The sequence below is a fragment of the Meriones unguiculatus genome, chromosome 15, assembly GCF_030254825.1.
Source record: "Meriones unguiculatus strain TT.TT164.6M chromosome 15, Bangor_MerUng_6.1, whole genome shotgun sequence".
Classification (NCBI taxonomy): Eukaryota; Metazoa; Chordata; class Mammalia; order Rodentia; family Muridae; genus Meriones; species Meriones unguiculatus.
The window spans coordinates 2,864,085-2,892,001 of NC_083362.1; the positions used below are offsets into that span (position 1 = coordinate 2,864,085).

General features: G+C 48.6%; 2 protein-coding genes across 3 annotated transcripts in view; one reads left to right on the top strand and one right to left on the bottom strand.

Annotated features, from left to right (window-relative positions):
* The window catches only part of Prkar1b (protein kinase cAMP-dependent type I regulatory subunit beta), a 134,655-nt gene extending 113,851 nt beyond the window's left edge, over positions 1 to 20,804 (bottom strand). The window contains exon 1 of the mRNA XM_060367980.1: positions 20,675 to 20,804. The gene's annotated coding sequence lies outside the window, so the exon portion shown is untranslated. The remainder of the gene's footprint in view (positions 1 to 20,674) is intronic.
* Positions 20,350 to 27,917, top strand: part of Dnaaf5 (dynein axonemal assembly factor 5) — a 36,238-nt gene continuing 28,670 nt past the window's right edge. For both annotated transcript variants that reach the window (XM_021640703.2, XM_021640704.2), the window contains exons 1-4: positions 20,350 to 20,975; positions 21,662 to 21,846; positions 22,862 to 22,986; positions 23,400 to 23,518. In XM_021640703.2, the coding sequence (XP_021496378.1) occupies positions 20,387 to 20,975; positions 21,662 to 21,846; positions 22,862 to 22,986; positions 23,400 to 23,518 (1,018 nt within the window). In that variant the 5' untranslated portion in view covers positions 20,350 to 20,386. The remainder of the gene's footprint in view (positions 20,976 to 21,661; positions 21,847 to 22,861; positions 22,987 to 23,399; positions 23,519 to 27,917) is intronic.

The following is a 27,917-nucleotide window of genomic DNA, read 5'->3' on the forward strand; positions in this document are numbered from 1 at the left end:
AAGAAATCATGAAATTTGCAGGCAAATGGCGGGATCTGGAAAAGATCATCCTGAGTGAGGTATCCTAGAAGCAGAAAGACACACATGGTATATACTCACTGATAAGTGGATATTAGGCATATAATATAGGATGGTCATGCTAAAATCTGTACACCTAAGGAAGCTAATCAAGAAGGAAGCATTTTCACCCTGGTACTCTGGCTGTGGAGTTGAGTGTTCCAGGGCTGCCCGCCCCCAGCCTCCTCTTTCTCTTTTTTACTACTAACCCAGTAACTGATCATCAAATCACTAAGGATGACCTTAATCTTGATCTTGATCCTTATCCCTCTACCTCTCAAGAGCTGGGCTTATAGGGGTACACCACATGCCTTAGAGAGGACTAGGTTTTATCTACTGGGGATCCCCCAGGGGTTCCCTGTAGAGACTACCTTGTGTGTTGTTCTTAGGAGAGGAGGAGTGACCCTCCAGTAAACCTCACAGTCCTCAGATCACAAGGCACCATACAGACAGACTTCTCCTGGGCTCACTGCCTCTGATTCACCGCCTTGGACTATCACAAGAACCTCCCAGGTCAGGGGCTGGACATCAGGATTTACCAAAGAACCAGAAACCTGGTCCCTGGGCCTTAAAGGAATGTCTTCTGCTATGCCTCACTGTGAGGGGGGTTCCTGCCATCCTCAGATATATCCAGGCTGCTCTAGTCACCTAGAACAGGGACCCCAGCTTCTTGAGGCTTTCCTCCTAAGGCTTCCCCTCATTCCCTTCCTGTGGTGTTTGGGATAGAACTGAGGTGGGTCTCTCTCTCTCTCTCTCTCTCTATATATATATATATATATATATATATATATATATATGACCAGACCAACCATCAACTCCAGATCCTCCTGTCCCAGCCTCCTCAGTGGTAGGATTACAAGTGTGCACTACCATGCCGGGCTCCTGAAGCTCTTTCTTAAGAGTGAACAGCAGCGGTGTTCTTGGCTCCCAATCAGGTTGCTCAGTGATTAGGACGGAAAGCACTGATACTGAGCCATCGTAATAGTGGTGTTGGCTAAGCTAGCGAGCAGTGTCATGTGCATTCTGTTAATAAACCACAGCTTCTCAGAACCTGAGCCCAAGGTTGTTATAGTAACAATCCAGTCCACTCCTTGAGAGTTAGCTGATTCTTCTCCAGACACAGGTTGGTGGGTATGCAAAATGAGGCCACTGGAAAGGAGTTCAAGCTGAGGTAGGAGAACAAGCAGATGTGGGTGGGGGGAAGGACACTCTGACACGTTAGGCAGGTTTCCTATCACTGAGCCATTCCCCTAACCCCACACTGAAGATTCTAGACAGGTGCTCCACTGAGCCACACCCCAGCCCCTAACTGGGGAACCCTAGGCAGGTGCTCTACCACTGAACCACACCCCCAGCCCCTCACTGGGGATTCTAGGCAGGTGCTCTAGAGGAGGATCTCACGGAAATGCTTTACTGCTGAGCTATGGCCTCAGGCCCAGGCCTATCTGAGAACAGAAATGTGAACTTATGAGAAACAAGGGAGCAGATAAGCCTCTGCTTGAGCAGCACTCTCTGACATTTGAACTTTACACCATTCATTGCATTTATCAGGAAGGTGGATTCCACTGGAGACGTCCAGACATCAGTCCTGGCTTGCAGGGGTAGGCTTCAAGACAGCCACCTGAAGCCCGGTGATGGTGGCACACACCTGTGATCCCAGCACTCGACAAGCAGAGGCAAGTGGATCTCTGACTTAGAGACCAGCCTAGTCTAGAGAGTTATAGGACAGCCAGAGCTAAACAGATAAACCTTGTCTCAAAAAACAAAATAGCAAAAGAGACAGCCACCCAAGTCCTGATTGGTCCTAGTCCCTAAGAAGTTCGTGCTTTGGGGTTCTTCTCCCTAAGTGTGCAGAAGATTTGGTGTTACTCCCCAAAAGTGGTAAGAGAGCCACCCTGTGTGTGCTTCGTGTCTAGCTTACATGAATCCCGCTGCCAGTGTGCCTGGGAGACTGTCTCCCTAGCTAGTGTTAATGATGGCAGCAGCCCTGTTCTGATGATGTGCAGAGTCATATGGCAAGGGACTGTGGTAGCCTCCAGGAAAAGCTAAAAAACAAAGGGCAGATCCAACTTCCAGAGAGTGACTCTACCAAAAAGTATGGCCCACCCTAGGAGAGGACCCACACGGGCAGTGATAAGCCTTCAGAAGACTGTGCCGAGCTGTGTCTGGACATCAGCCTTCAAACACCATGACACAGGTACTGCTTCACGCACTAAATCTGTAGTCTTAAGTTACACAACTATAGAGAACCAATTCAAAGCAGGAATCAAGGAAGAAAAGATGCTGAAAATGCAGACTGTCTAGAATCTCCCAGTGAGAGGCTGGGGTGTGACTCAGTGGTAGAGTCCCTGCCTAGAATTCCCCAGTGAGGGGCTGGGGTGTGGCTCAGTGGTGGAACACTTGTCTAGAATCCCCCAAAGAAGGGCTTGAGTGAAGCTCAGAGGTAGAACAATGGTCTGGGTTCCATCTCTTTTGCTGGGGAAAAAAGACTAATAAAAACCAATATAAAAATTTAACATATAACTTGAAGGCAAATAAGAAGCTATTAACATTAAATGGGATTCCTATGTCCTTCCTTCTTTCCCAAAATAGAATTCATGTGAATCAAAAATTTAAACAACAGGACTGGAGAGATGACTCAGTGGTTAAGAGCACTTGACTGCTCTTCCAAAGGTCCTGAGTTCAATTCCCAGCAACCACACGGAAGCTCACAACCATCTGTAATGGAGTTTAATTCCCTCTTCTGGCAGGCACTCTATACAAAGACAGAGCACTCATATACAAAAAAAAAGCATTAATAAATAAATGTTTAAAAATTCAAATAACAATCTTTAAGCTATAAAAGTCACAAGGTTTAGAAAATTCGTAACATTGCACTAGGAATCTCTAAGCACATTACAGAAATCACAAGTGTAATACTTGGTTGTCTAGTATATTAAAGCACAAGGCCTCATTCATTAAAAGAAATGATATCCAATCAGACTATGATAGCACACACCTGTGATCTCAGCACTCCAAGGGCAAAAGGGTCACGAGTCTGAGACCAGTGTAAGCTCCAGAGTGAGATCAAGCTTTAAAACAAAGACCCAGACATTCGAAAGTCAAAACAAGAACTATGTTGCTAGGCATAGTGGCTCATGCCTGTAACAAAAATAGAAACTGCAGGAGTGTGCATTCAAGGCCAGCTGGGTTATATAAGGTACTCTCTCAAAAAAAGAGTTTATATATCCTTACAAATAAAATACTCATCACAGAGGGGTGATCTTCAACCTTCCTGAATACGAGAGAAACAATGATTGTCTGCAGAGATACCATTTTTAAAAGCTTTTTATTTATGTCTTTTAACTGTGTGTATGTGTGTGAGCGTGTATGCACACACATATGTGCGGTGCCCACAGAGGCCATATCCCCTGACCAGGCAGCAAGGAGCTTCCTGATGTGGGTACTGGGGAACTCAAGCCCTCCTCAAGAGGAGGATATGCAGACACCAGTTTTTGCCTATTGAGGAAAAATAACTTAAAAACAGGCTGGGTCGATGAATCAGTGTTTGCTTTGCAAGCATAAGGACCTGAGTTTAGTCTCCAGAATTTACATTTAAAAAAAAAAAGTTGGGCAGTGGTGACACACAGCTTTAATCCCAGCTCTCAGGAGGCAGAGGCAGGTGAATCTCTTGAGTTCAAGGCCAGCCTGGTCTACAGAGAGAGTTCCAGGGCTACACAGATAAACCGTCTCCCAAAACAAGACAAAACACAAAACAGCAACAACAAAAACACAGACATGGAGAACTGGTGGGAAGGCATCTGAGCATGGAAAGGTGCTTGCCACCAAGCCTGACCTTTTGAGTTTGTTCCTTGGGGCCCAGGTAGAAGCAGAAAAACGACTCCTGCAAATCGCCCTCTGACCCACACAGGCACGCTGTGGCATGGGTACACACACATCCAAAAACTGATATGGTCTGGCAAGGGTTTGGGAGGCAGGACTCCACACTTGACATCTCCATGGAGATCAATTTATAAACCTTTTGTTGTTTTTTCAAAACAGGGTTTCTCTGTAGCCTTGGCTGTCCTGAACTCACTTTATAGACGAGGCTGGCCTCAAACTCAAAGCAGTCCACCTGCCTCTGCCTCCCTGAGTGCTGGGATTATGGATTTATAAACATCTTTACAGTACGAATGCAAAGCTTGCCTTCTGCAGTGGTCCCCACTGGCTAGCTGAATCTGCACTGTCTATGCGGTCCTGCATCGGTTTGCAGAAGCTAACGCAGCTGTTTATGGGTTTACATTGCCTTCTTTGCAAAAATGCATGAAGCAAGAAACACTGGGTGGGTGCAAATAAAAAGTTCGTGAGTTTATTGTGTAACACTGTGTAGCTGTTAAAAAGATGCAACAGTTCTGCATGCATTAAAGGGAAACCATCCCTCTTATTTTTCTTTTTGTGTGTGAGCATCAGCCTTTTGGGATGGGTGATTCACTAACCGGCAGCAGTGACATAATCACCGCCACCTACTTCAGGAGTATTTGCCCCCAGCCACGCGTGAGCTTCCCCCTGCAGCCTTGGTCATCTGCCACTGTGTCTGTCTCTGTGATGGATTCCTCCATCTGTTCAGGATTGGCACCAGAGCCCACCAGCCCTGTGACAGCTTCCCTCCCCTTCAGTCCAGTTACCCACAAAATAACTCACTTATACCTCATTTGCACATGCGCTTTAGCCCAAGCGTCTTCACCCCAGGGTGAGCGGCAGCAGCCTTCATCCTACCCCACTTTTCCAGAACTTGGCTCCTCCCTCCACAAGACCGCAGGAGCCAGACCTTGCTCTTTCCCCAGCCCACAAGCCCAGGGATGTGTCCCGCAGGCAGCGCCTTCCCTGTCCCCGGTGATCCTGCCTCTCTGTTGTTCCATTGTCATCTGTTGTGTGGCTTTTCCCAGGGAGATGAACATATGTCTGTGTTTTCATTCCAGAGAGGACACCAATGACAGATAGACCAAAGTATTCCATCCAAGGCTATTTCAGTGACGCAGTTTTAACTGGGATTACATGAGCCTGGGCAACCCAGAAGCCTCGATGTTATCACCATTATGTCCACAGAGAAGAGGATAATACATAACTGATTTCAGCAATCCATAACCGCCTGGCAATCCTCAGAAGGGGCGGGGGAGCAAAGCTGCTCCCCCTATCAATCATTAACTGGGGTGGAGCCTCCTGAGCCCCTCCCTCCCTGCCTCCCTCCTGAAAGTTGAGGATCTGGTCTTGCCCTTGGTAATCATACAGTTGACAGATGAACACAAGGGTTTTGTCAAAGCCAGAGGACAGTGGGGTGTATTGCCCCATCCCCGGACCCTGGACAGGCAACCCCCCCAATGCGAAGGGCAGCAGCACCTTCTTTGATTTTTTTTGGCAGTTTGAATGAACATGGTCCCCACAGGCTTTCTGGGGAGTGGCACTATTAGGAAATGTGGCTTTGTTGGAGCAGGTGTGGCCTTGTTGGAGGAAGTATGTCACTGGGGGTGGGCTTTGAGGTTTCAGATGCTCAAGCAGCTCAGTTCCACTCTTTCTCCTTCTGCCCTTCTGGATGTAGAACTCTCAGCTCCCTCTCCAGGAAACACCATCTGCCTGAGTGCAGACATGCTTCCCACCGTGATGACAATGGACTAAACTTTGGAACTTGCAGCCAGCTGCAATCAAATGTCTTGTTTTTTTTAATGAGAGTTGCTGTGGTCATGGTGTCTCTTCACAGCAACAGAAATCCTAAGACAGTCATCTTTCTCTGTCTTAGCTGAACACCGGGAAGTGTCCCCCACAACCCACATAAATAGACATCAGGTGAAACAACAAATGAATGAGCCTCAGTTAACTCTGCCAAAGTCTGTTTACTGGTTGAAAAGACATATCCCCCCCTCTCCTTGCTTTTTGAGGGTCTTTAAAATATGTGCAATGCAGGGAGTTAAGCACAATAAATTTAGACAGCCTTGCTGTATTTTGGCTCAAACATAATTTAAATGTTCCATATTTATGTTAAGATAGATTATGTTAAGTGTAGGGCTGGCAAGATGGCTCAGTGGCTAACAGTGCTTGCTTCCAAGCCTGATGACTTCAATTTGGACCAACTCCCAAAAGCGCTCATCATACATGTGCTGTGACATACATACACACACATGCACATGTACGCATGTATGCATACAACCCAAAATCAACTGGTGCTACAGGCTGTGAGGTCATTAAGACCCCATCAGACTTGGATGGAAATGTGTGTACCCCTGTACAAGGCTGTTACACGGGAGCCGAGCGATGGGCAGACCTGTTATCCGCATTCTCACTCTGCCATCCCTTCCTCAGCTGGCTGATCTCTCCCACAAAGGCTCACACTTGGCGACGGAGCTGCACAGCCCTGAGTGTGTTCTGCTGTCTGCCTCCTATCTGTAGATGCTCCTGTCAGCTCTACCCTCTGTGCATGGCTCACCCATGAGATGGTGAGCCTTCACTTCCTAAGGTTGACTCATTTTCTTCTGTGTGTCAGGTGACAAGTGACAGATGTCTGGGCTGTTTTCATCATTGGGCTATTTGTGAATAATGCTACTGAGGAAATGCGATGTGGAGGTGGGTGTGCCTCTGTAACAGAACACTAAGGTAGCTTTTGAGGCCCTGAGCTCCATCCCCCAATACCAAATCAGTCAAATGAAAGATGGCTGCAAAAGCACCAACTCAACTCCCACGTTTCTCTTTAGTTATTCAGAAGCGAGTAGCTGGAGGTCAAGGCCATCCTGTGGTTGTTGGCTTTCCTGCAGCTGTGAACTGATGATCCCAGTGCTACATACAGGGCTGCTAGACAGGAGCCCTAAAAATGAGCAGCACCCTGGTGCCAGGGTTTCCTGTCCTGGAAAGAGCTTCTTCACAGAAGCCCCGGAGTAAAAACAACCTATATCCCAACAGGTGAGCAAAGCCACGCAGCATGCTCCATCCCTAGGGGACGGCAACCCAGTCCCAGAGGAGGACTGGAGCAGGAAGATCCTGCCTCAGCTCCCAGCTCCCTCCTCGGAAGAGGATGCTGGTTTGGACTGCAAAGCAGGAGGCTTGGAGCAGCTCTGTCAGGCTGCAGCAGTGCTGGAGAGTTCCAGCCAGCAAGTGTCCTCCTTGTAACCTGGCTAGCTGGGGCTTGAACGCAGCTGTTCTGATGGGCGTGAGGTTGCTGCCAGGTCTCTTCAACTCAAGGGCTGCAAGTGGCTGGGCACACTCTCCACCACATTCCATTGGCATGTCTGGAACCCAGCCCAGACTCCACAGCAGGTTTGCAAGCAGGAGGGAACTGTTGCTGGCTACTGGCGCAGACACCCTTCTGAGTAGATCTGTGTCATTCCTTTCTATTCTAAGTAACTGAAGGTTTATTAGTATCGATTTCACCAAATGCTGCTAGCATCTGTGGAATCTTATGGGTTTTCTCCAACTTTCAAATTTAAAAACATCTTGAGCCAGGGTCTCATGGATTAGGAACTAGCCACAAACTAATATGTAGCTGAAGATGACTATACACTCCCGATCCGCCCGAGTGCTGGGGCTGAGGCATGGCCGGCATTCCTGTTTAAGCAGTGCTGAGGGTGGAGCCCACGAGTTCATGCAGACTAGGCAAGTACTCTACCAACTGAGCCATATTCCCAGCCCTGAATTGTTATTAATTCGCATTCTCGGGATCAGCTCAGTTTAATTATGCCTTACCCTTTTACAAAAATTATCTCACTGGGCAGTGGTGAGGCATGCCTTTAATCGCAGCACTTGAAAGGCAGAGGCAAGTGGATCTCTGAGCTCAAGGCTAGCCTGGTCTACAGAGCAAGTTCTAGGACAGCCAGGACTACAGAGAGAAACTGTGTCTCAAAAATTAAAACAATCACCACCACCACCACCACCACCACCACCATCATCATCATCATGTCTAGATTCAATTTGTCAGTGTTTTCTTTAGGAATTTGTCATCTACTCCATTAAAGAGGCCATCAATACTTCTCCAATCCTGTCTTATTACATTTTGAGATCACAAGCATGATGCTGGCCTCATGAAACAAATTGGGAAATGTCCCCTTCCAGCTTTCTTGAAAGATGGTAATTGTTCACCAAATGTTCAAATTTCTTGTCAGCAAAGCCATGCAGGACAGGCCTGGAGAGATGGTTTAGTGGTTAAAAGAACTGGCTATAAAATTAATGGGTTTTCAATGTCCCCTCTAGCTCCCAAATAATGACACGGAGACCTATTACATTTATTAAAAGCTTCAAGCGCTATAGCTGGGCAGAAACTCCTCTATCTAACCTGGCTGTGTGGGCCTGGCCACTTCCCAACCATGTGTTCCATTACCTGCCATCTTAATCTTGCCCTGGCTGTTCCTGCTCCATCTGTGTCCTCATGGCAACTCCCCCCATGTGGACGTACTCATGGCAACCTTCTCCCCCTCTCCCTACCACACCTGGGACCCTCCTCTTGGGATTGCAAATTCCGTCTTAGCTCTTCTCTCAGCTATAGGCTGTTCAGCTCTTTATTAACAAATCAGAGGTGATGGCGAACAATTTTTACACATTGAGACGAGGCACTTCAAGGAATGGCAATGCCAGCACCTGGACTGCAATCATCTCTCTGTGTACAGAAATCAGCACTTGAATACGCAGGGCGCAGAGCAATCCCCCAACATCTCCCCATTTTAGTCCGATACAAGTTCTCTCTCTTAAAATAATATGAAAACAATCAAGATACTAATTACATTCACAATGTCCGGTCTATTGTATTTGGCAATCTTTTCCCAATACTTTGGAAAAAGTATTCCACTATCTATCTTGGTGAATCCAAATTTCTGTACTTAAATCACGTTCTTATTGCCATCCAACCCTTATCCTCTTTCATATGTTCAAAACTTCCTCCAACCTTCAGAAAACACCTTCTTAGACCCTCTAACCTTCATTTACCTTAAAACACCTTCTTACAACTTAAATTTTCCTGTTCTCCAGCTGTTGTAAATAAATAATTGGGTGCTGGGCTATATAATGTTATTTATTTGTCCTATGATTATCACAGTGGTATTATCTAACCCACAATCACAAATACTAAGACACAGACACCTGTTAGATTTTGTAATCCCATTAATACCTTGGGCTGGGTAGACATTTCACCTACTATCCTCACTACCCATCTCCCAGCCTCCATCCAATGCCATCTGCCCAAATCGTCTTCATCTGGTCTACCTTCCCTACAGAATCCATGGTATTTGCTTGTATTATTCCACATCATTATTGAAGTCCTTCCTCTTGGCCCACATGGTTTCTTCTCTGCACTAACCCATCATGGCATCCTCCTTTCTCCTCTTTTCCTGTGATTCTCCTGTCCTGGAAGCCCAGAGTCCTTAGCCACGCCCGCCCCATTCTACCCTGCTCAGGTTAGGCCCTTTAATCAACCAATCCGGTGTGTCTTAGGCAGATTTACAAAACAAGGACAGGTGTAACCACAGATCTTGAGGGCCTGTAACATGCATCAGACCAACCTCAAATTTCCAACCTTCCTAACTTGTATTTACCATCCTCAAAGCATCTCCTTAGACCCTAAAACATTCTCTTAGATACTTCACAATTTACACTTTTATATGAGACTATAGTTATCTGGTCTTCAACAGCATCAAAGACCTGAGAAGGATAAATATTACCAGAATAGACAAGAAGTGCCAAGCAAGACTTTTCTGTGAAGCAGGAATTATGAAGGACTGCCTACCTTGTCTTGGCAAAGCTTGGCAATCAACTTCTTCCATGTCCTGCTTGCCCACAGCTTGTACATCATACTTGCCAGCAGTTGAGGCAAAGGCAGCTTTTTGTGGCTAGCCTGCCACATTAGAAGAGAACTCCATATGGAGGTTCTTCAGTGCCCATCATCTTTGAAGTAGAATGGGGGTGCTGCAGGATCAGGTATGTCTCACTGTCAAAAAAGTCTTTTATTAATAAAACATCTTTAAATGCCATATTCTATAGATCTCTGAGGTTTTTGAAGACCATCTGTCTATCTATAGTATATCTGAATAAGCTAATGTTGCCTGCTTCTAGCTATTTATTATCAGTTCTACTTTGAAAACATTTATAGGAGGCTAAATAAAGCTTATTTCTGTAAATAATTACACTAGTATCTAACATGGCCATAAGTTTGATTGCCTATTAACACACACTTTTAATTATCCTAAACAAGGACCAGAACTCCACATTGCATATTTAAATTAGTTGCAGAGGTATAATACCATAGACGAGAGTTGAAATATACATACAGTATATTTATAAAAAATAACCTTAAATTTGTATCATTATACAAAGACCCATACCAAAAATGTGAAATTTTTGGCTTATTGACTGCTCTTTAGTTTAAAAGTAGATTCAATAATATACCCTTTTATCTATCATTCCTATATCCTCCCTTTTCCTTTCATCCCTGCTTGTCATTCTTCGTCTAGCAGTAGTATTGACCTTGGAAGTTAGTTTTCAGATGAAGAACAGAGTGACTCAGGTATAGGGGTTCCTTTTTTCTCAGAACAGCTAGAGCACTTTTGGGAAAAGCCTATATGTGCCCTGGGCCAGGGCGTACAAAGAGTTTTCCATGGAGTATTACAATTCAGCTCTTTGAAATGAGATTGTTGGTATCAGAGGCAGTGGACATTCAGGAGTCCTATGATGATACTGAAGTGTTACGGCCCTTTGGCTAAGGCACCGTGATAATGGCAAGGATAGAGGCAAAGCCCATGCCTGGTTGCCTTGCAGCCAAAACAGGCCTATCAAGACCCAGGCCCAGCTGGCTAGAAGGCAGGTTCAGTGAGAAACAAGCTAGGCGGGAGGAAGCTGCCGAGACAGTTCTGCATGCCTGTGAACTACAGAAACCCACTGTGGCCAGCAACACGTGGTGACCACTGGCAGTCAAGCCAGACTAGCTGGCAGTTAAGCCCAGGGAGTTCAGTAGCCAGGAGGGGAGCCCTCCCTCTCCTAGAATAAATAATGAACCTCAGTCTGCCATGGTGGAAAGCCGATTGTATCACGCAGCACACACGAACAGCCTGTTTATTTCATGTGAAAACATGGAATTATAAACCTTGGGCAGTAGGAGGGATTTTGAGGGTGAATATGTTTGATTTGTTGGGGTCAGGGGTGCTAGAGATATTTTATTTATATATAGTGGTACAGCACCTCACTTGCAGTAGCAAGGCTCTACCACAAGAAGGAGAACCTTGTATTCCTATGGGTGGGGGAAAAACATCTCCAAGTACAATTGAAGGTCATTGCTGAAAGCTAGGATCTCCTTAGCATAGGGTGGGATATCTCCAGGAATTCCCAGATGCTTGCTAAGCAGGTTTTCTTATCAGAAAAGGGTCAGGCCTGCAATCTTCCCTGAGGGTTATGTGATGTTCCTTAATAAATTCTAGGGTTTCCAGATCAGGTGGAGAGAGAACCCCCCTGAGAAAAGGAGTCTGTGGTAATAGACTGATCTCAGTTGGATATCTAGAAATGTCAGACTTCAACCTTAAAAGCAGGGTTCCATACCTTCTCCCCCGCCCCCAGCATTAGACAGGAGAAAGGACAGAGGAAAGAAAAAGAAATTCCTGACTCTAACCTCTTTTGTTTCTTCCCGGACCAAGACCATGAACAATTTTTGACCAATCAATCCCCTTTAATGATAACAAACATGCATCAGCCACTGACTGACCAAAAACTACCCACCCCACTTTTTGGGAATGGGGTGTCATTCTTTTAAATTAGTTCCTGCTGTCTAGGGGCCACAACATCTTTTTTTCTGGGGGGGGAAGATCCTAAGAAAACTGGGATAATAGCCAAGTCCTAAGATGGGAAAGTGCAGGGCTTTACTGAAGTCCTGGCTAGATCACTCTGAGGATGGACGATCTAGCTAGCCATAGAGAGGTTTTTCTGGATATAGATTTTTGAGAAAACATCTATTGAGTTTAGATTATCTGGGCTACTTGTCATCTTTGGTGTCTGATCCTTCTAGTCCATAAACTACAAACTTTAAAGATAATAAACATTTTTTAATAACACATGTATGGAATGTGCAGAGTACACAATTCAGCCAAAGATGATTCTCTGCTCTCTGAGCAGGTGAAAGGCATCTGTCTTTCATTATGAGCTAATTTGGACTGCATAACCAAAGTGTAATATAAATTTTTATCCATGCCATATGAAAGGAAGGCATGATAAATCCTGAGGACTCTGTAGCTGACAGATTTACTGGCTATGCAGAGACATGCTCTCCTGTCTCAGCCAGTCTCAGAGCTGCTCTCAAGGAGAGAGATCAGCAGTCATGTTACCTGTTCTGTTGTTGTTCTTAGTTTACTCATACTTCATGTCTTCAGTCAAGGTTCTCGGGTCTCCCCTGGGCAAACCTAATCTTTATTAATTTTGAAGGAATCCATAGCTTTTCTTGTTTCCAGCTGACACTCCTGTATCCACCTCACATTTAGCTCTGGGGCTACAGATGCGCAGGACCACATCTGGCCTTCTCTGTGGCTTTCATCAAGCCATCCATTTTGTGTGACACGCACTTCTGCCCATGGTGCTATCTCACCAGCCCCACTCATGGTCATTTTCATGTTTCCATGATGCACTTTTCCCAGCCTTGCCTGTTGTCCGCTGTATTCTTATGTTTCAAGTTTCAGTGTGGCTCAGGAGAGCACACGGCCAGCACTTTCCAGGGTCCTGCTCCACAGTGTCTCTGGGCCAATCACCACACTCAGTCCTGTTAGGGGCCATGATGCTCGTGAGTGACAGAGCTGCCTATCAGTGTTTGTCCATGTGTAGCTTGGGAAGCTTAATCTAACTTTCCTTTAAATAGAATCGCAACTATTTTCCAGAGGAACAACAATTACTCTTTGTAGGTAAAGGTACCTAATACCAAACTAGATGGGTCTGAGTTCATTCCCTGTGACCCACACTGTGAGAACTCAGTCCTTCAAGTTGTCTTCTGGCCCCACGTCACACACAGATTAATTTAAATATTTTACTAGCATATAATTTAAATATTTTACTAGCATATACTGTACGTTTCACTACATTTCATACACGCAATGGTATATTTCAATCAAATTCACCAAGCCTTATTATTAGTCTTAGGCCCATCCCACTCACCCCCTTCATCAGCCCACAGTGTCAACATTTTTTTTTTTTGTGCATCAACCATCAGTTATTAAGCAATCATATGAAGACAGTAGGTCAGTCTACTGCCAATGACAGACAGCCACCTGAGTGAAGGCTGTAACGAACAGCTTCGGTTATGAATACGGAGGCTCCAGGGCACTGCATCCATCACATGGCCTTCTGGTCAGCAGAATCCTGAGGCAGTGTTGACATCACCTGGCAACAGGCAGAGAGCGCTTCTCCTGTTTGCATATGCATGCTTCCCATAGCCTCCTGTTCGGACAGTTGGTCCCCAGCTGGTGGTACTATTCTGGGAAGTTCCACAACCTAGGATGTGGGACTAGGCTAGAATATCACTAGGGGAATAGGTCCTTGGACGTGTCTTCCTTCTCCTGCCTCTGCTTTCTTTTCGACAAAAGGTGACCAATTTCCTGTGCTCCGAATTGTCGCTGCAATGATGGACTTTCTAAGCCATGAAACCAAACATGTATAGACAGACCCAAACCTCTGAAACTATGAGCCAAAACAGACCCTTTCCCTTTAAGCATTCCCTGAAGTGTGTGGTCACAATGGTAAGAACATAGTCTGTGTGTGTGCATTTTTATGTTGGTGTGCACACACACATGTGTTTGGCCCTTCTGGTGAAAAAGTGGGAAAAATGTCCTCAATAGGCTCTGGCATTTAAACACATGGTCCCCAGCTGGAGCCACTGTCTGGGCAGGTAGAGGAGGAACCTGGAAGACAGTGATGCTAAGAGTAAAGCAGACCACAGAGGCCCTGCTCAAGGATAAAATAAAGGAAAAGGGCTAATCTCGTTGGCAGAGGGCATTTCAAAGCAGCACTGTATTGAATCTGTGGTGACTGTTACTGGTAACACTTACAGGTCTACAATGACAAATGACTGAGGTAGGAAGAAATACATAATGCATGGTTTGAAACGGAAAAAGCCCATTAGGAAGCTTAATGTTCAGAAAAAGCATATGTGAGGAGATATCGTCATTAGGGCGAGGCCTGACCCACACTAGAGTAAAGGGAAGGGTGCACTCAGGGGATGACCCCGCCCAGCTAAGCTTTCAGACTTCGAAAGCAAAAGACTTAAGTTTTCTGCCCCTAGAAAGCAGTAGCAGGGGCTGGAGAGATGGCTTGGCAGTTAAAAGTATTAGTGGCTCTTCCAGAGAAACTGGTTCAATCCTCATCACCCACATGGTGGCTCACACCCATCCAGTTTCAGAGGATCTAAAGCCTTCCTCTGGTCTCCCAGGGTATCAGGCACACCTGTGGTACACAAATGTACATGCAGGCAAAACACCCATACACACATTCATTCATATATATATATATATATATATATATATATATATATATTTCAGCAGCTTTTGTTTGTTACTTTATACATATAAATGAAATGGAGAATGATGGTTCATCCAGAGCTCTTGACAGTGCCCTCCAGGAGGCACTGACTTCAGAAACAGCGTTGTAAGACTGAAAAGCCATGGAGGCCAGGCAGTACATGCTAGGGCAGTGTCTATGGGATTTGAAATTCCTGAGAGACCACCAGGTGAAGCCGCAAATGTGAAACCTAAGTTGGAGATCCCAAGATGCTGGAGATGGCAGAGTCATGGGCTATATACCAAAGAGAGATGCAGAAAAGGCATAGAACTAGCCCAATAGAGAGGTATACTATAGGCAGTAAAGCTAGAGGGAGTGGGTTTTGGTCTTGGTTTGGTCCAGTATTTCCTCACTTTGCTCCAAACCCCTGCCCTTTAGAATGGTTATACACACACACACACACACACACACACACACACACACACTGTGTCTTTAAATGTTGGAAGTAAGCAATTTGCCTTTTTTATGATTGTTTTTTTTAAGTCCAAGAAGTGACTTTGAACTGTTAAATTTAAAAGTGTTGAAACTGAAAAACAATGGAGACCTTTGAGGTTGAACTAAATGCACTTTTTGCATCATGATATGACCATGAGGTCTGTGGAGCAGGAAGTGAAATGTGGTCCTGTAAGTGAAAAATGTCCCCCATAGGCTCTCAGAATATTCAAATATCTCTTGGTCCCCTAGAGATATATTGGTGGTGTTTGGGAAGCTTAGAAAGGTAGCCTTACTGGAGGAAGTATGTTCTGGGGTTGGGGTGGGGGTAGAGTTAGATTTGAGAGCTAAACGCTGTGTCCTACTTCCAGTTTGGTCTCTGCTTTCTGATTGTGGTTGAGGATATGAGCTCTCAACTTCATGTTCCTGACATCATGCCAGCTATCTGTTGCTGTGCCTCCTCACCATGATGGACTCATCCCACTGGAACCATAAGCCAAAATAATTTCTTTCTGTAATTAAGAACGTGGCTGTTCTGGCAAGAGATCACATCCAAAGACCTTCTAGGTTTGTGCAATCTGGCAGAAATACAAACACGCCTTTAATCCAGGAGACAGAGGCAAACAGATCTGAGTTCAAGGTCAGCCTGGTATAGAGCAAGTTTCAGGTAAAGAAAAGCTTAGGCCCAGGAATGGTGGTACACACCTTTAATCTCAAACAATGAAGGTAAAGTTAGTTTGTAAAAGGAAGCCCCCATGTTTGAAAATGGTGTTTAATTGAGTGACAGAAAAAAGTGAAAGATTTGAAAGAATAAGATTTGACAGAATATAATACGCCCAAGTCTCATGATCATGATAAGAAAGAGGAAAGGGAAGCTACTTAAGGGGTAATGAGAGAGAGAGAAAGAACGCAGGCAGTTGTTTTTACCAGGACAGAGATACAGACACAGGTTGAAGAAAGAACAAGCTAGCCATAGATGAAGACAGCGATAATGAGAAGGAGCCAGTAGATTAGAGCAGACTGCTGCAGTTTGAGGCCAAGCAGAGCAATTCATGGGCCGAGAGAAAAGCCAGATTGACTCAGTCGGCTGGGAGAGGAGTGTGAGCCAAAATAGCTGAGTTAAACCAGCCAGCCCAGAGCTCAGTAAGAACAAGAAAGGGTGCGCTTATTCAGCAGTAAATCTCAGAGGCTGAAAACATTCTAGGCCTAGGTTAGATTGTACAGAGGCTATAAGCTTCCAGGACCAGGCCTAGGCTAGCAGGAGGTGGTGGTAAGCCTCCCAGACAACAATTTAAACAAGGGAATAAAAGTTCCTTTTGCATCTTCTTTCTGTAAGTTGCCTCAGTCATGGTGTTTTATCACAGCAACAGAAAAGTAACTAATCCACCTCTTCAGTCATGGGGACTCCTCCCTGGGGACCTCCTCAAAGCCCCATGACTTTCCACTAGCCCACAATGGGAATTAAACTTCAATATATGACACTGGGGAGACTCAGCTTATATTCCACCTGCCACAGGTGGCCAACAGCATGCTACTCTGTAGCCATTCCACTAAGCTCCCCAAAAGTTCGGCAATCGTTTTTTCTCTTGATTGTTTCCAGTGTGCTTAGAGAGCTTCTTCTACAGACAACTTGCAAGTAGTTCTGTTAGCAACATGTTCTGCTGGTTTGCCTTTTTCCTGAGAATGTCTGATTCCCCTTCATTCCTGAAGGATATTTTGCTTGACAGAGTTGAGTTCACAGTTAACAGTTTTCTTTATAAGTATAAGGAATTCTGTGCCCTTCCTTCTGGCTCCTGGAGCCCTGGAGAAGCAGCCAGATCTGGTTGAGACTGCCTCTCTACCTGTAACACATCATTTCTCTTCGACAAGCAAGGTTTTTCCTTTTCTTGCCTTGTAAAATGTTTTACTAAAGCCAACTGTGATGGTTCATGCCCGTAATCCTAGCACTTGGGAAAGTGAGAAGGGCTGGCTCAAACTTAAGGACAGTCCACAATAAGAGAGCCTGTTTCAAAATTATAGATATGGTAAGGTGTACTAGTGCACTTTTAATCCCAGGACTCAGGAGGTAGAGGCAGGTAGTCCTCTGAGTTCAAGGCTAGCCTGATCTACATGTTGAGTTCCAGGTTCAGCTTGACCTACAGAATGAGAGCCTGTCATTCATTCGTTTGTTCATACATACATACATACCACACACAGTAGAACAGGTAACAAATAAAAAGGTTAACTACAATATACCTTGGTGTGGATTTCTGACAGATTTGCTCTGAGGGCTTACTCAGCCTCTTGCATCTGTGTATTTTATGTCTTTCACTGACTTGGGCGCACCTTCAGCCATTATATCTCTGAGCGCTTTAGTCCCACAATTCCTTATTGTTCTGGGATGCTGATGAAATACAAATTATCCCACAAACCTCTGAGGCTCCGGAGTTTTAAATTTATCCAAGACAGGATGTATAAGTAGCCTGAAAAATTCCATCCTCCTGCTTCAGCCTCCTCAGTGCTACAATTCCAGGAATGCACCGCCAAACTTGGCCTAGGTTCACTTCATACTATTTTCTTTGTTTTTCAGTTCCAAGAAAGTTCTAGCACTCCACCATCGACAGTCTACCACTATATCCGTCTAATGATGGACAGTGTTATTCTGGTTGTTTTCTCAAATTCTATAATTTCCACTTGGCGCTTTACAATTTCTTTTTCTTTGCTAACTTATTTTTTTTTTTCAATTTTAAATGAGTTTGTAATCACTTCTCCTTATAATTACTTCTGAAAGGGATTTTCATGGCTGTCGAAAGTCCTTGGCAGATGGCTCATTTGGCATCCATTTCAGTGAGCAGCCTTTTTACATTCACATTGTGAATGTTCTTGGAATGATAAGCGGCTTTTTTCAAATGTATGCCGGACATTTGGGTTATTCTGTTTGGAGACTCCTGGTCCTATTTAAATCCTCTACGTTAGCAGGCAGCTGCTAATGCCAGCGTGTGGATAGATGTCACATGAACAATCTGGTCTGCCTCTGTGGCCTCTTGTTCCAATGCTGGCTTTGTCTTTAGAGTCCTCCCCTTGCTCTCCTGGTCTGTTCCATTCTCTGGCACTGGTGGGGCTGCTCAGTGCCTGCTGGTGCCACCTGGAGGTTAAAGGGTCATCTCTGGGGTCCATCCTGCTGAGGATCAGCACAATGCTTGTGTGGGTCTCTGTGCTGACAGGCACCTTCACAGCACTGCCTATGTGGTCCCCACTGTCACTCTCATGTGCAGGGAGGGTCTGGTGAGCCTACAGGTGCTCTGACACTGGACACTGGTACTGAAGTGCTGTTGAAGGTCTCTTCTGGGCATTGTTCTAGGATCCTGCCATTGGGCAGAGAGAGGGGTTTTTCCAGAAGACTTACCTACGTTTGTTGTCTATTGTGTGTACTAGGCCTCTCTGGGGCCCTGGTTCAGAAATATATACCAGAGAAAAAGGAAACCCAGGGACATAGCTCCAGTGCTGAGTTCTGGGCCAGACTATCTTATTTTCAAGTCCTTTCCCCACTGGCTGTTTCTTGTGGGGTATTTTGAAATAAAGAGTAGGAAAGGTGAACTAATTACTGCTCATGGGACCTCACGGGCCATGTCTGTCCACAGCCCGCCACAGCCACCCTCAGAGGTGCAGGCCTGGCTGCCAGTGCTCCACTGCGGGCATCTTCCTTGGCTCCCTGCAGCGAACTCCCTTGGCCACAGAAAAGCACCAAAAGCTTCAGGGTCTACGGCAGACCCTGTCCCTCACAGACCTGGATGTTGGAGTCTGAGATGAGCCTGAGAGGGCTTCTTCCCCCTAGGCTTGATGTCTGCCCACCTAACATTCACAAAGCCTTCTCACAGCAAAGCCTTCTCACAGCTTGCCCACCTATCCCAAGCTCACCTTCTTCTTAGGATGGCAGCCCACCCTAGTGCCTCAATTTTGACATTTGCAAATATCCTGTCTCCAAACACAAGCACATTCTAATGCGCTAGGCTTAAGACTTTGACATATGAATTTGGAGGGACACAGTCAGTCCATGACACCTAATGCCAGACCTTTGTTCAGCCAATCCCCTCTTCTTTACAACCCTTGCTGGCCCCAGCCATTTCACATTTTGTTTCCTCGCCACATTCAAAACGCCTAAGGGTCACCTGTTCACACCAATTTTCTACAAAACTCATGTCACCTTGTGTTTACAAGGGCCAGATTTGTTATACAGCCCAGCCCCTAACATCACAGGGGTGATGAGGTGCCTGGCTAGTCAGGCCTGGGAGCACCCACTCCCATTCGGCTAACTGGAAAGGCCAGGCAGCACTGAGTCAGGCTGTCACCAGGACTAGGTGACCACTGGCAATATCGTCCCTGTCCCCCTAAAAGCCCTCCAGCCATCGAGGCTACTGCAAGTCTAAACTGAGTTAGGACCCATGCAGCAGACACACACCTGCCTTCTCAGGAGCCCTGAGTAAGGATCACCCACATCTACGCCATTCGAAAGCTCGGCTTGGGCTGCCACTGGGAGAGAGAAACCTGCCGGCACACAGCTTTCTGGCCAAGTTTCAGACTCAAGGACAGGCTAGCCCCACCCCTTGCCCCGCCCCCGCCTTTTGCCACGCCCCAAGGCCTGCGCCTCACCTATCAGCCCTTGTCTCAGGCCCCTCATTCCTCACCCTTCACCCTACTCAGAACCCCCCACCCCACTCTCGAGGTCTGTGCCCTTTCCCCAAGCCTGCATCCCACCTATTAACCCTTGTCCTCCGGCCCCGTGGTCCATGCCCCGCCCACCTCTCCCCAGTCCAACCCATTCCCCCTTGCCCCAACCCATTCCTTACCCTCCGTCCTTCCCACAGAGGCCTGCGCACCGCCTGCCATCCCCTTCACCGACCCCAAAGCCCACGCCCTGCCTATTTGGCCATTTCCCTTCCCATTACTTTTTATTCCCCTCCCTTTACACTACGACCCAAGGCAAGACGCCTCCGTCCCGAGCACCACCGCCTCGTTCCGTCCACTACCCCTTCACCCTAACGCCTCACCATTCGCCCCTCTTCCTGAGGCGCTCGCAAAGGCTACCAGCCCCCACCCCACCCGCGAGGCGCGTGTCCCGCCCTCGACTCCTGGGCCCAGCCAATTACACTTTCTCTTCGCTCCCTGTCTCCTCCTCCAAACCGTTACTCCGCCCCCTAAGCCCTCTTTCCGCCCACTTCCCCTGGCCCCGCCCCTCCCCCCGCACTCCCTGCTCCTCCCCCCGCATCACTCGCACCACGGGCACACGCGGCAGCCGTCCACCGAACCAGCCGGAAGTCCTGCCGTAAAGCGTGCCGCGACAATCGCACTCGCGCCGGTTCCCTTGGAGACAGACAACGCGCTCAAGATGGCGGCGCCGGCAGAGGCGGAGGCGGCCGCGGCCGCGGGATCCACCGAGGCGGCTGAAGCGGCGGAACTGAGCCGCGCGCTAGGCCGTCTACTACCGGGGCTGGAGACCGAAAGTAAGCTGGGGCGGCGGCGCGCGCTGGAGGCCCTGGAGCACGCACTGGAAGAAGCGGTGCGGCCCGGCGCGGACTCGGCCGCCTTCCAGGGCCCCTGGGCTCATCTGCTGCTGCCGCGCCTGCTGCGGCTTCTGACCGACCCGGCCGAGGGCTGCCGCGCGCTGGCCGCTCACCTGCTGGACTTAGGCCTGCGGCGCGCCGCGCGGCCCCGCGACGCCCTGCCGCGCCTGTTGCCCGCGCTCACCGCGCGCCTGGCCCGACCTGACCCGGCGCGGCCGCCGCCCGAGCCCTGCGAGGAGCTGCGCCTTGCCCTCGTGCAGCTGCTGCGCCTGGCTGTGGACCTGGGCGGCGCCGCGCTCGCGCCCCACCTGGACGACGCGGTGCGCGCGCTGCGGGGCTCGCTGCTCGACCCGTTCGCCGCCGTGCGCCGCGAGAGCTGCGAGTGCGCAGCCGCGCTGGCGCGTGCCACCCCGGGTAAGCGCTGGATCCCCTTCCGCGGGTACCTAGAGTTCCAGAAACTTTTGAAGTGGGCTGGTTCCCTCGATTGGCGATTTCGGACGGGAGGGCCCACGAGACAGGGTCTCAGCTTGTAGCCCGCGCTGGCATCAAACTCAACTTCTGCTTCGATCTCCTGAGTGTTAGAATCTCAGACCTGTGCCGCACACCCATTTCGTGGTCACTATTATGCAAAGGTGTGGGACCCACGTGGAAAAGAACCACTCAAGTTTGTGCCCTTGTGCTTCTCCGCTCCAGTGTCTTCTGTGTCTCTGGCTTAGATGACTGACTTCCTAGGTGGAGGGGAGGCTGCTTCTCGCCACCTCCCTTTGGCTTTTTTCTAACATTATAACGGCTCTGCTTGATCAGAGCCTTCCCTTTTTCCCCTCTAAGCTAGGCTTTGGCAAAATAAGAGGCCCTACCAAGTGCTGATACTTAAACTGAAAGTCTTCACGGGAGGGGGCCAACCTTCTGAACTGGCTGTACATGTCCGCCTGGAAGCCGAAAGCATAGACAGCACCAGGATCACTAGAGAGGGAAAGTGGGAGCTGAGGCTAGCAGAGGCAGGTTTCCAAGAGTCCAGAGGAAGATGGCAGGTGGATGGTAGCCACAGAACTGGGCCCAGACAGCTGTATCTCATAACCAGCTGCCTCCCTGTCCCACAGAACACTTCCACATGCAGTCGGAGTCCCTGATAGGCCCCTTGATGCAGACCATCTCCCACCAGCACTGGAAGGTCCGGGTGGCCGTCATCGAAGCCACAGGCACTGTGATCCAGTTTGGCAATGGGAGTTCTGTGGACGATGTGCTTTCCCACTTTGCTCAGAGACTCTTCGATAATGTCCCTCAGGTAATGGGGTTGCTCTGCCGGGCAGTTTTGAAGCATGTGCTTCTGTAATAGTGTTTTCATCCCCTGGGAGAACTTCAGTGCACAGCCAAGGTTGCTTAGGGCCTTGCAGAGAAGGTCAGGGTGGAGCTTGAGTGGTGGGGTGAGCCGTGCTGGTGGGTTCAGGAGCAGCTGAGGAGTCTAGCCTTTCATATTAACCGTCAAAGTCTCCTCAGAGTGACAGGTTGTATCCAGGTGGCAGTGCCCCTCCCCCGGGTTGATTATGTTGGCCCAAGTGCATCAGGCACCCTCCCTCCCCTGCGGTAGCTTGTGTCGCTTGAGCTGGTGCCCAGCCTACAGTGGATACTACCCAGATCCTGCCACAGCTCCCAGAACAGCTTTTGTGTCGTTTTATTTGTATAGCTCTCTGGTATTACGATTCACATGCATGTGAGTCACCCATTCACGATGGTTAGTAGCTGTTTCATATACTTTTAAAATTTTGTGGACTGTTAAGTTTATTGTGTCATGATTGGGATTGTGGCCCGGGTGTAGAGTGCTTGCTCAGTATGTGCAGGTCTATATTCCATCCCTGAACCACATGCCTGAGGCGTCGGTAGGCACAGTGTTGTCACAGTTGTCGCCACTACCCCAGTTCTCATCAACACCTCTGCCCAAACCCTCGGGAGGTCTAATCTTTCTGTCCTAAGTGTGCTTACTGTGTAGATTTCTCATGGAGTCGTACTTCATGCAATATAAGCTAGCCTCGCCCATCTTCTCCACAGCCCAGGCAGCATCCAGGTATCTTCTCTGTCACGGTGACAAAGAAGACTGCCGACACAGTGTATTGTTTGGGGACAGTGAGTCCACAGAGGACAGTGCTAGTGGGTGTCATGAGGTTCTAGGTCAGCAGTGGTCCTCTCCTTTGTCAGAGGGGGCCTCAATGCTCACACCTGTTTCAGGACTAATACCCCACAGCAGGACTGTAAGCCTCCCATCCCTCGGATCCTGAGCAAACTTCTCTGTTCTCTTGTGGCAGGTCCGGCAGGCAGTGACCTCGGTGGTGGGGGGATGGCTGCTGAATCTTCATGACCGCTACTCTTTCTTCCACAAACTCATCCCACTGCTGCTCAGCGGCTTCAGTGATGAAATGCCTGAGATCCGGTAAGTGCCTCACCGGGCAGCTTGCCAGTGTGGTGGTCCCCTCCCCTCTGGAGTCACACTGATTTGGAATAAGAGCGTCTCTCCAGTTGCCAGTTGCCATAGTGGTGGTTCTCTGCTCCAGAACTGGCCCTTCCCCTTGTTGGTGTTGTGATCCTGTGTCATATGGACCGTTTATGGTCGTTAAGACCTAGCTGGACCTCTTTATTCCAGCCCATGGGTGAACATTAGGCCCTTGCTTGTATCATCACCATGTAGTCAGAGCTGGTCAGAAGGCCGCTTCTGCCAAGTGATGCCCATTGCCCAGCCCTGCTCTGCAGCCCAGCAGGTGTTTCCCTGAGGCTTCTGTGATCAGGGTCTTCATGGAAGACGTGGCACCCAGGCCTCACTGCCATTCCTGTCTTGCTGTTTTGCAGGCAGGCAGCCACCAGCCTCTGGGAGAAGGTCGGGCTGCAGTGGCAGGAGGAGAATGAGGCAGATTTAAAGGACAAGCTGGATTTTGCTTCACCTCCTCCTCCCCAGTACCCTGAGCACGGTGAGTGCTGTAGCTAGGGGAGAAGGCAGATGGGAGGTCCATAAAAGCTATTTGTTCTTGGCCCTGAAGAAGGCACTGCTATCTGAGGTACTGCTGGACCCTGTTTGAAGATCACAGAGAAGGGGGCCTCCTTCCCTCGGTGGCCTGCAGGCCCAGGTGCTGCCGGCCTTTGCCCTCTGGATCTCAGGTGCTGGTCTTTTCCCACTTCTGGACCAGCTTCATTTTACATACAGGGAGGACTTTCCAGAAGCATCCAGATGTGCTGCCAGATATCCACAGCTCCCTTCTGAGCATGTGCCAGGGACCTGTGGCCGGGCGGGCCTCTGCAGCACTGCTGAGAGTCTGAAGAGTGGCACCATGGGGCTGTACCCTTTCACCTAGAGCCATCTAAGCCTGCAGGTCAGGGAAGGTGGCATTTGTCTGTCTGTGTACTTTCTGCCCTCGGGGCAGGGCCTTCTGTTGGCATGCTTGTCCTCACATAGTCATAGCCCACGGCCATGTTTGTCCCTTGCAAGCTCATCTGTGAGGAAGGTCTCTGCCCACAGCTCAGCCCCTAGCTCCATGGATTTTGAGACCTCTCTTGCAGGCAAGTGTGTCTCAGAACCAAGCAACAGTACACCCTGACAAGGACAGAAATGTTAACCACTGGGAGGCACTGTCCCCCAACACCCAAGTGACTCCTTTCTAGACCCAGTGTAGGAGGAGTCTTGTGGGGTGTGGACAAGAAGCGGTGCTGAAGCTGCTCCTGAATTCTGTTGTGCGGAGCTGCTGAAGCCTGGCCTCCTGTTCGCCTTCCTCTCTAGTCAGCGTCTTTGCTCCTGAGGGTCTTCCCTGCCCTGGGAAGTACCAAAGGGAAAGCACTCCAGTTGCAAGCAGTAGTACAAGCTGGGCTTGTTCTGACTGGGTAAGTCCAGTTGAGAGCACAGTTTTCCAGATGTGGAGTTGAGTAGTAAAGGCTGTTTATGTGTTTGTTTGTTTATCTTTTTTGTATGTGAGATACTCAGTTTCAAACTCAGGGCCTCACACATGTGACACCAAATGTTCTACTACTGAGTCATATCCCCATCCCTTGTTTTTTGTAGCAAGGTCTCATGCAGCCCAGGCTGGCCTTGAACTTGTGCAGTCCTCCTACCTTAGCTTCATGAGTGCTGGGATGGCAGATGTACAGCACCGTGCCCAGCATGCATCTGTGTTAACTGTTTCTTTTTGGCAGAGATGCATCAGGGTCCCAAAGGGGTTTTGTCTTTTTGTTTTTGTTTTGTTTTGTTTTGTTTTGTTTTGTCCTCCTGGTTTTTTTTTTTTTTTTTTTTTTTTTTTTCTGCCTCAAGTTGCCTGTGTCCTTTTGCACAGTTGGGCAGGAAGCTTACCTCCAGCCCTGGAGTCCAGGCCATGCTCCGAATGTGCACTAGTGATGTTCTCAGCGATGTGAGGGCTAGTGTGTCCTCCTGATTAGTGGCTCTGCGCCTGCTGTCTGGGCTCATCCCACACATTTCACAGGCAGTCAGGCAGTGTCAGCGGGACACTGGCCTTGAGGTGCAAGGACGATTCTGCCAGATCTTGCTGCCTGGAGCAAGGAAAGTTCAGGAGGCAGTGCCTGCCTTGTGAAGATGCCAGGCGAGACTCGTGCCCAGTGAGGGACGCTGTGTAGGGACTTGGGAGGCATACTTGCTTGCACTGTGTCTGCACTGGCCAGCTCCCGTGCTCAGGTTCTGGAAGGAGCGCTAGTCTCGGCACATTTTGGATCATAGTTAAGGATGAGGGCTTGGCACTGCCAGTAGTTACGGGCATCTTGATGCTTCTGGTCTTGAGCTGTGAGAGCAGCTTCTGCTCAGAGCTCAGTCTTCATCTGGAGCAGAGAGGGTTTAGAATCCAGGGACAGTGGCCAGTGGCACAGCACTAGGTTTCAAGAGTTTTGTCATTTCCCTCTGAAACTTCACTGGAGGATTAGAATAGTCAAAGTTTTCGTGATTTTGCAGCATTTCAGCCACCTGTGCTCAGACCCTTACCCTAGGCCTCTTTGCTATCGCCCCTCCCAGCCCTGTGCCTGGCCTCTTCGTGCCATCCTGGGACCTGTGTTGTCCTTTTCCAAGGGCTATGTACAAATAAGGTTTACATCCCTAAAACTGCCTGTTAGAGTTGTGGGTTTGTGAACGTCATCGAAAAACATGTCTGAAACTTAGAAGGACCAAGTCCCATCACTGGGTCATCCCTGGTGCCTTTCTGGCTGTGGCCACTCCTTTTTCTGGGTGTCAGGTCACACTGTCTGGCCAGACATGTTTGCTTGGTGTGATCATCTTCTTGTCAAGTCTCAGCCCACCACTGCAGTTCTCCAGGCAGCCGCCTCCTGCTGTGTCTGACCTCAGTGCTTCTTAGGTGGACGTGTGCTTGAGTTGCCTCCAACCCAGGATGAGCAGCTCAGGCATGTTAGGTCCTTTCTGCCTGCCAGGGTAAGGGGACTTCGTTCAGTCCACCAGCATAAACTGGCTGGCCACAGCCAATCGATCCACACAGCACAAGTCAGCACCTGGGTCAAGTTTAGTCAAGTTCAGGCTTCCCCTTGCCTTGGACAGAAAGCGAGGATGTGGATTTATTTATTTTTATTGTGTGTGTGTGTGTGTGTGCGTGCGTGCGTGCGCGCTTTGCCTGCATGTGTGAATCTGCACCATGTGCTTGATGGTACCTGTAAAAGCCACAGTTGAAGGCTACCTACCGTGGGTGCTAAGAACCAAACTCAGGTACTCCCAAGAGCAGCAAGCACTCTTTCCGAGACAGGCTTTCTCTGTGTAGCATTGGCTGTCCTGGACTCGCTTACCCTCCCTGGAACGTGTGCTACCCTGGAGGCAGGGTTCTAGTGACGGGTTCCAGGGTTTGGTGGTGGTGGTGGCAGTGGTTTTCCACTGAAACATCTCTCTCCTGGAATTGTTTGCCTGTCATGCCCAAGTGCTAAGGGTAGAACGTCTTCAGAAGTGGCTTGATGCCAGGAGGACATGGGGCCTCTTTTTCTTTCTTTTTTTCTTTCTTTCACTGGACCTGACATGAGCTCACCTTTTCCATTGCTTGTTGGCAGCTGTATGGATGGCTGCCTGTTGCCATGGTGTCTGGCTTTGCAGATGTCCATAACTCTCTGACTGAAGGGTCCATTGTCTCTTAAAGTCTCTAAGGTCCCTTGTCACCCTGTGCTCTTGCAGGCATGGCCCACTTAAGCTGTTTTTTGTTTTGTTTTGTTTTGTTTTCTGCCTTTTTGTCTCTCGTGTCATTATTCCTTTAAAGATTTGTAGACAGCGCTGAGCTCTCTGCCCTGTTGGGATCTTGACATGAGTAAATGATTGCTTGTAGACCAGGGCCTTCCTCCCTGCCTACCTGTGCTAATGGGCTTCCAGACAGAGATGTGTGACCACTGCCCTAGCCTGCCATAAATAGGTGGCGAGTAATCAAATCCAGGAAGGAACTTAGACACTGAGAAACAAACATGGCTGGTAGACAGCCAGCACAAGGGCACTGGTAAAACAGTCGAGGTTTCTTAGGATGGCAGGCACGGTGCTCACCACCCATCCCAGGGTAGACACCAGATAGAAATGAAACTGTCTCCCAGCAAAGCTGGAGAGGTCCCAGCGGCATTCTCCATGACAGCCCAGGAGAAAGCAGCCAGTGGGTGCCTGTTTGGGAGAGACAGGGTGTACAGGTGAGGTGGCAAGATGGGACATCCCTCAGCCAAAAGCGGGGAGAACACAGACATGTGTCACAGCATGAGTGAATCCTCTTAAATGGAAGAAGCCTGTTTACAGAGTAGCATCCCTCCCCCCCCAAAAAAAAATCCTGGGGACACAGGAAATTGTGTCCTAAGTAACGCTGTCAGCCCAAGACAGTTGAGCCCTGCCCTCTGGGGTGCTGACGAGGGGGACCCCTGCACTTGGGCATTACAAGGCTGTGTAGGAAGGGTTAGTTGTTACTGGGAGGCAGGGTGTGAGAGTTAGCTCTGCTGTCTCACACTGCTTGAATTTTTCCATTTTGTTTGCTTGGGCTTTCAAGATAGCTCGGCAGGTGAAGGCCCCTGCTGCCTGGGTTTCCCTCCTCAGGCCCCCATGGGGGAGAACTGACTCCCACGTGGCTGTCCTCCGACCTTCCCTCATGTGCAGTGGCGGTGCACAAGAACTTACTTACTTTAGTGTGTGTGAGCACAGGCGCACAGAAAGGACGGTTGTGAGAGGACAGCTTTGTGGAGTCGATTCTAGCCTCCCACCTTGAGGTGAAGCAGGATCTACCGTTCCTGCACCTGAGTTAGCTGCTCCCGTTAGTTGGTCCCAGAGCTTCTGAAGGAGACGCTTATCTCTCCCTTTCATCTCTTGGACTACAAAAGCATGCCACCACATACGGCCTGCTTTGCTTTTTAACATGGGTT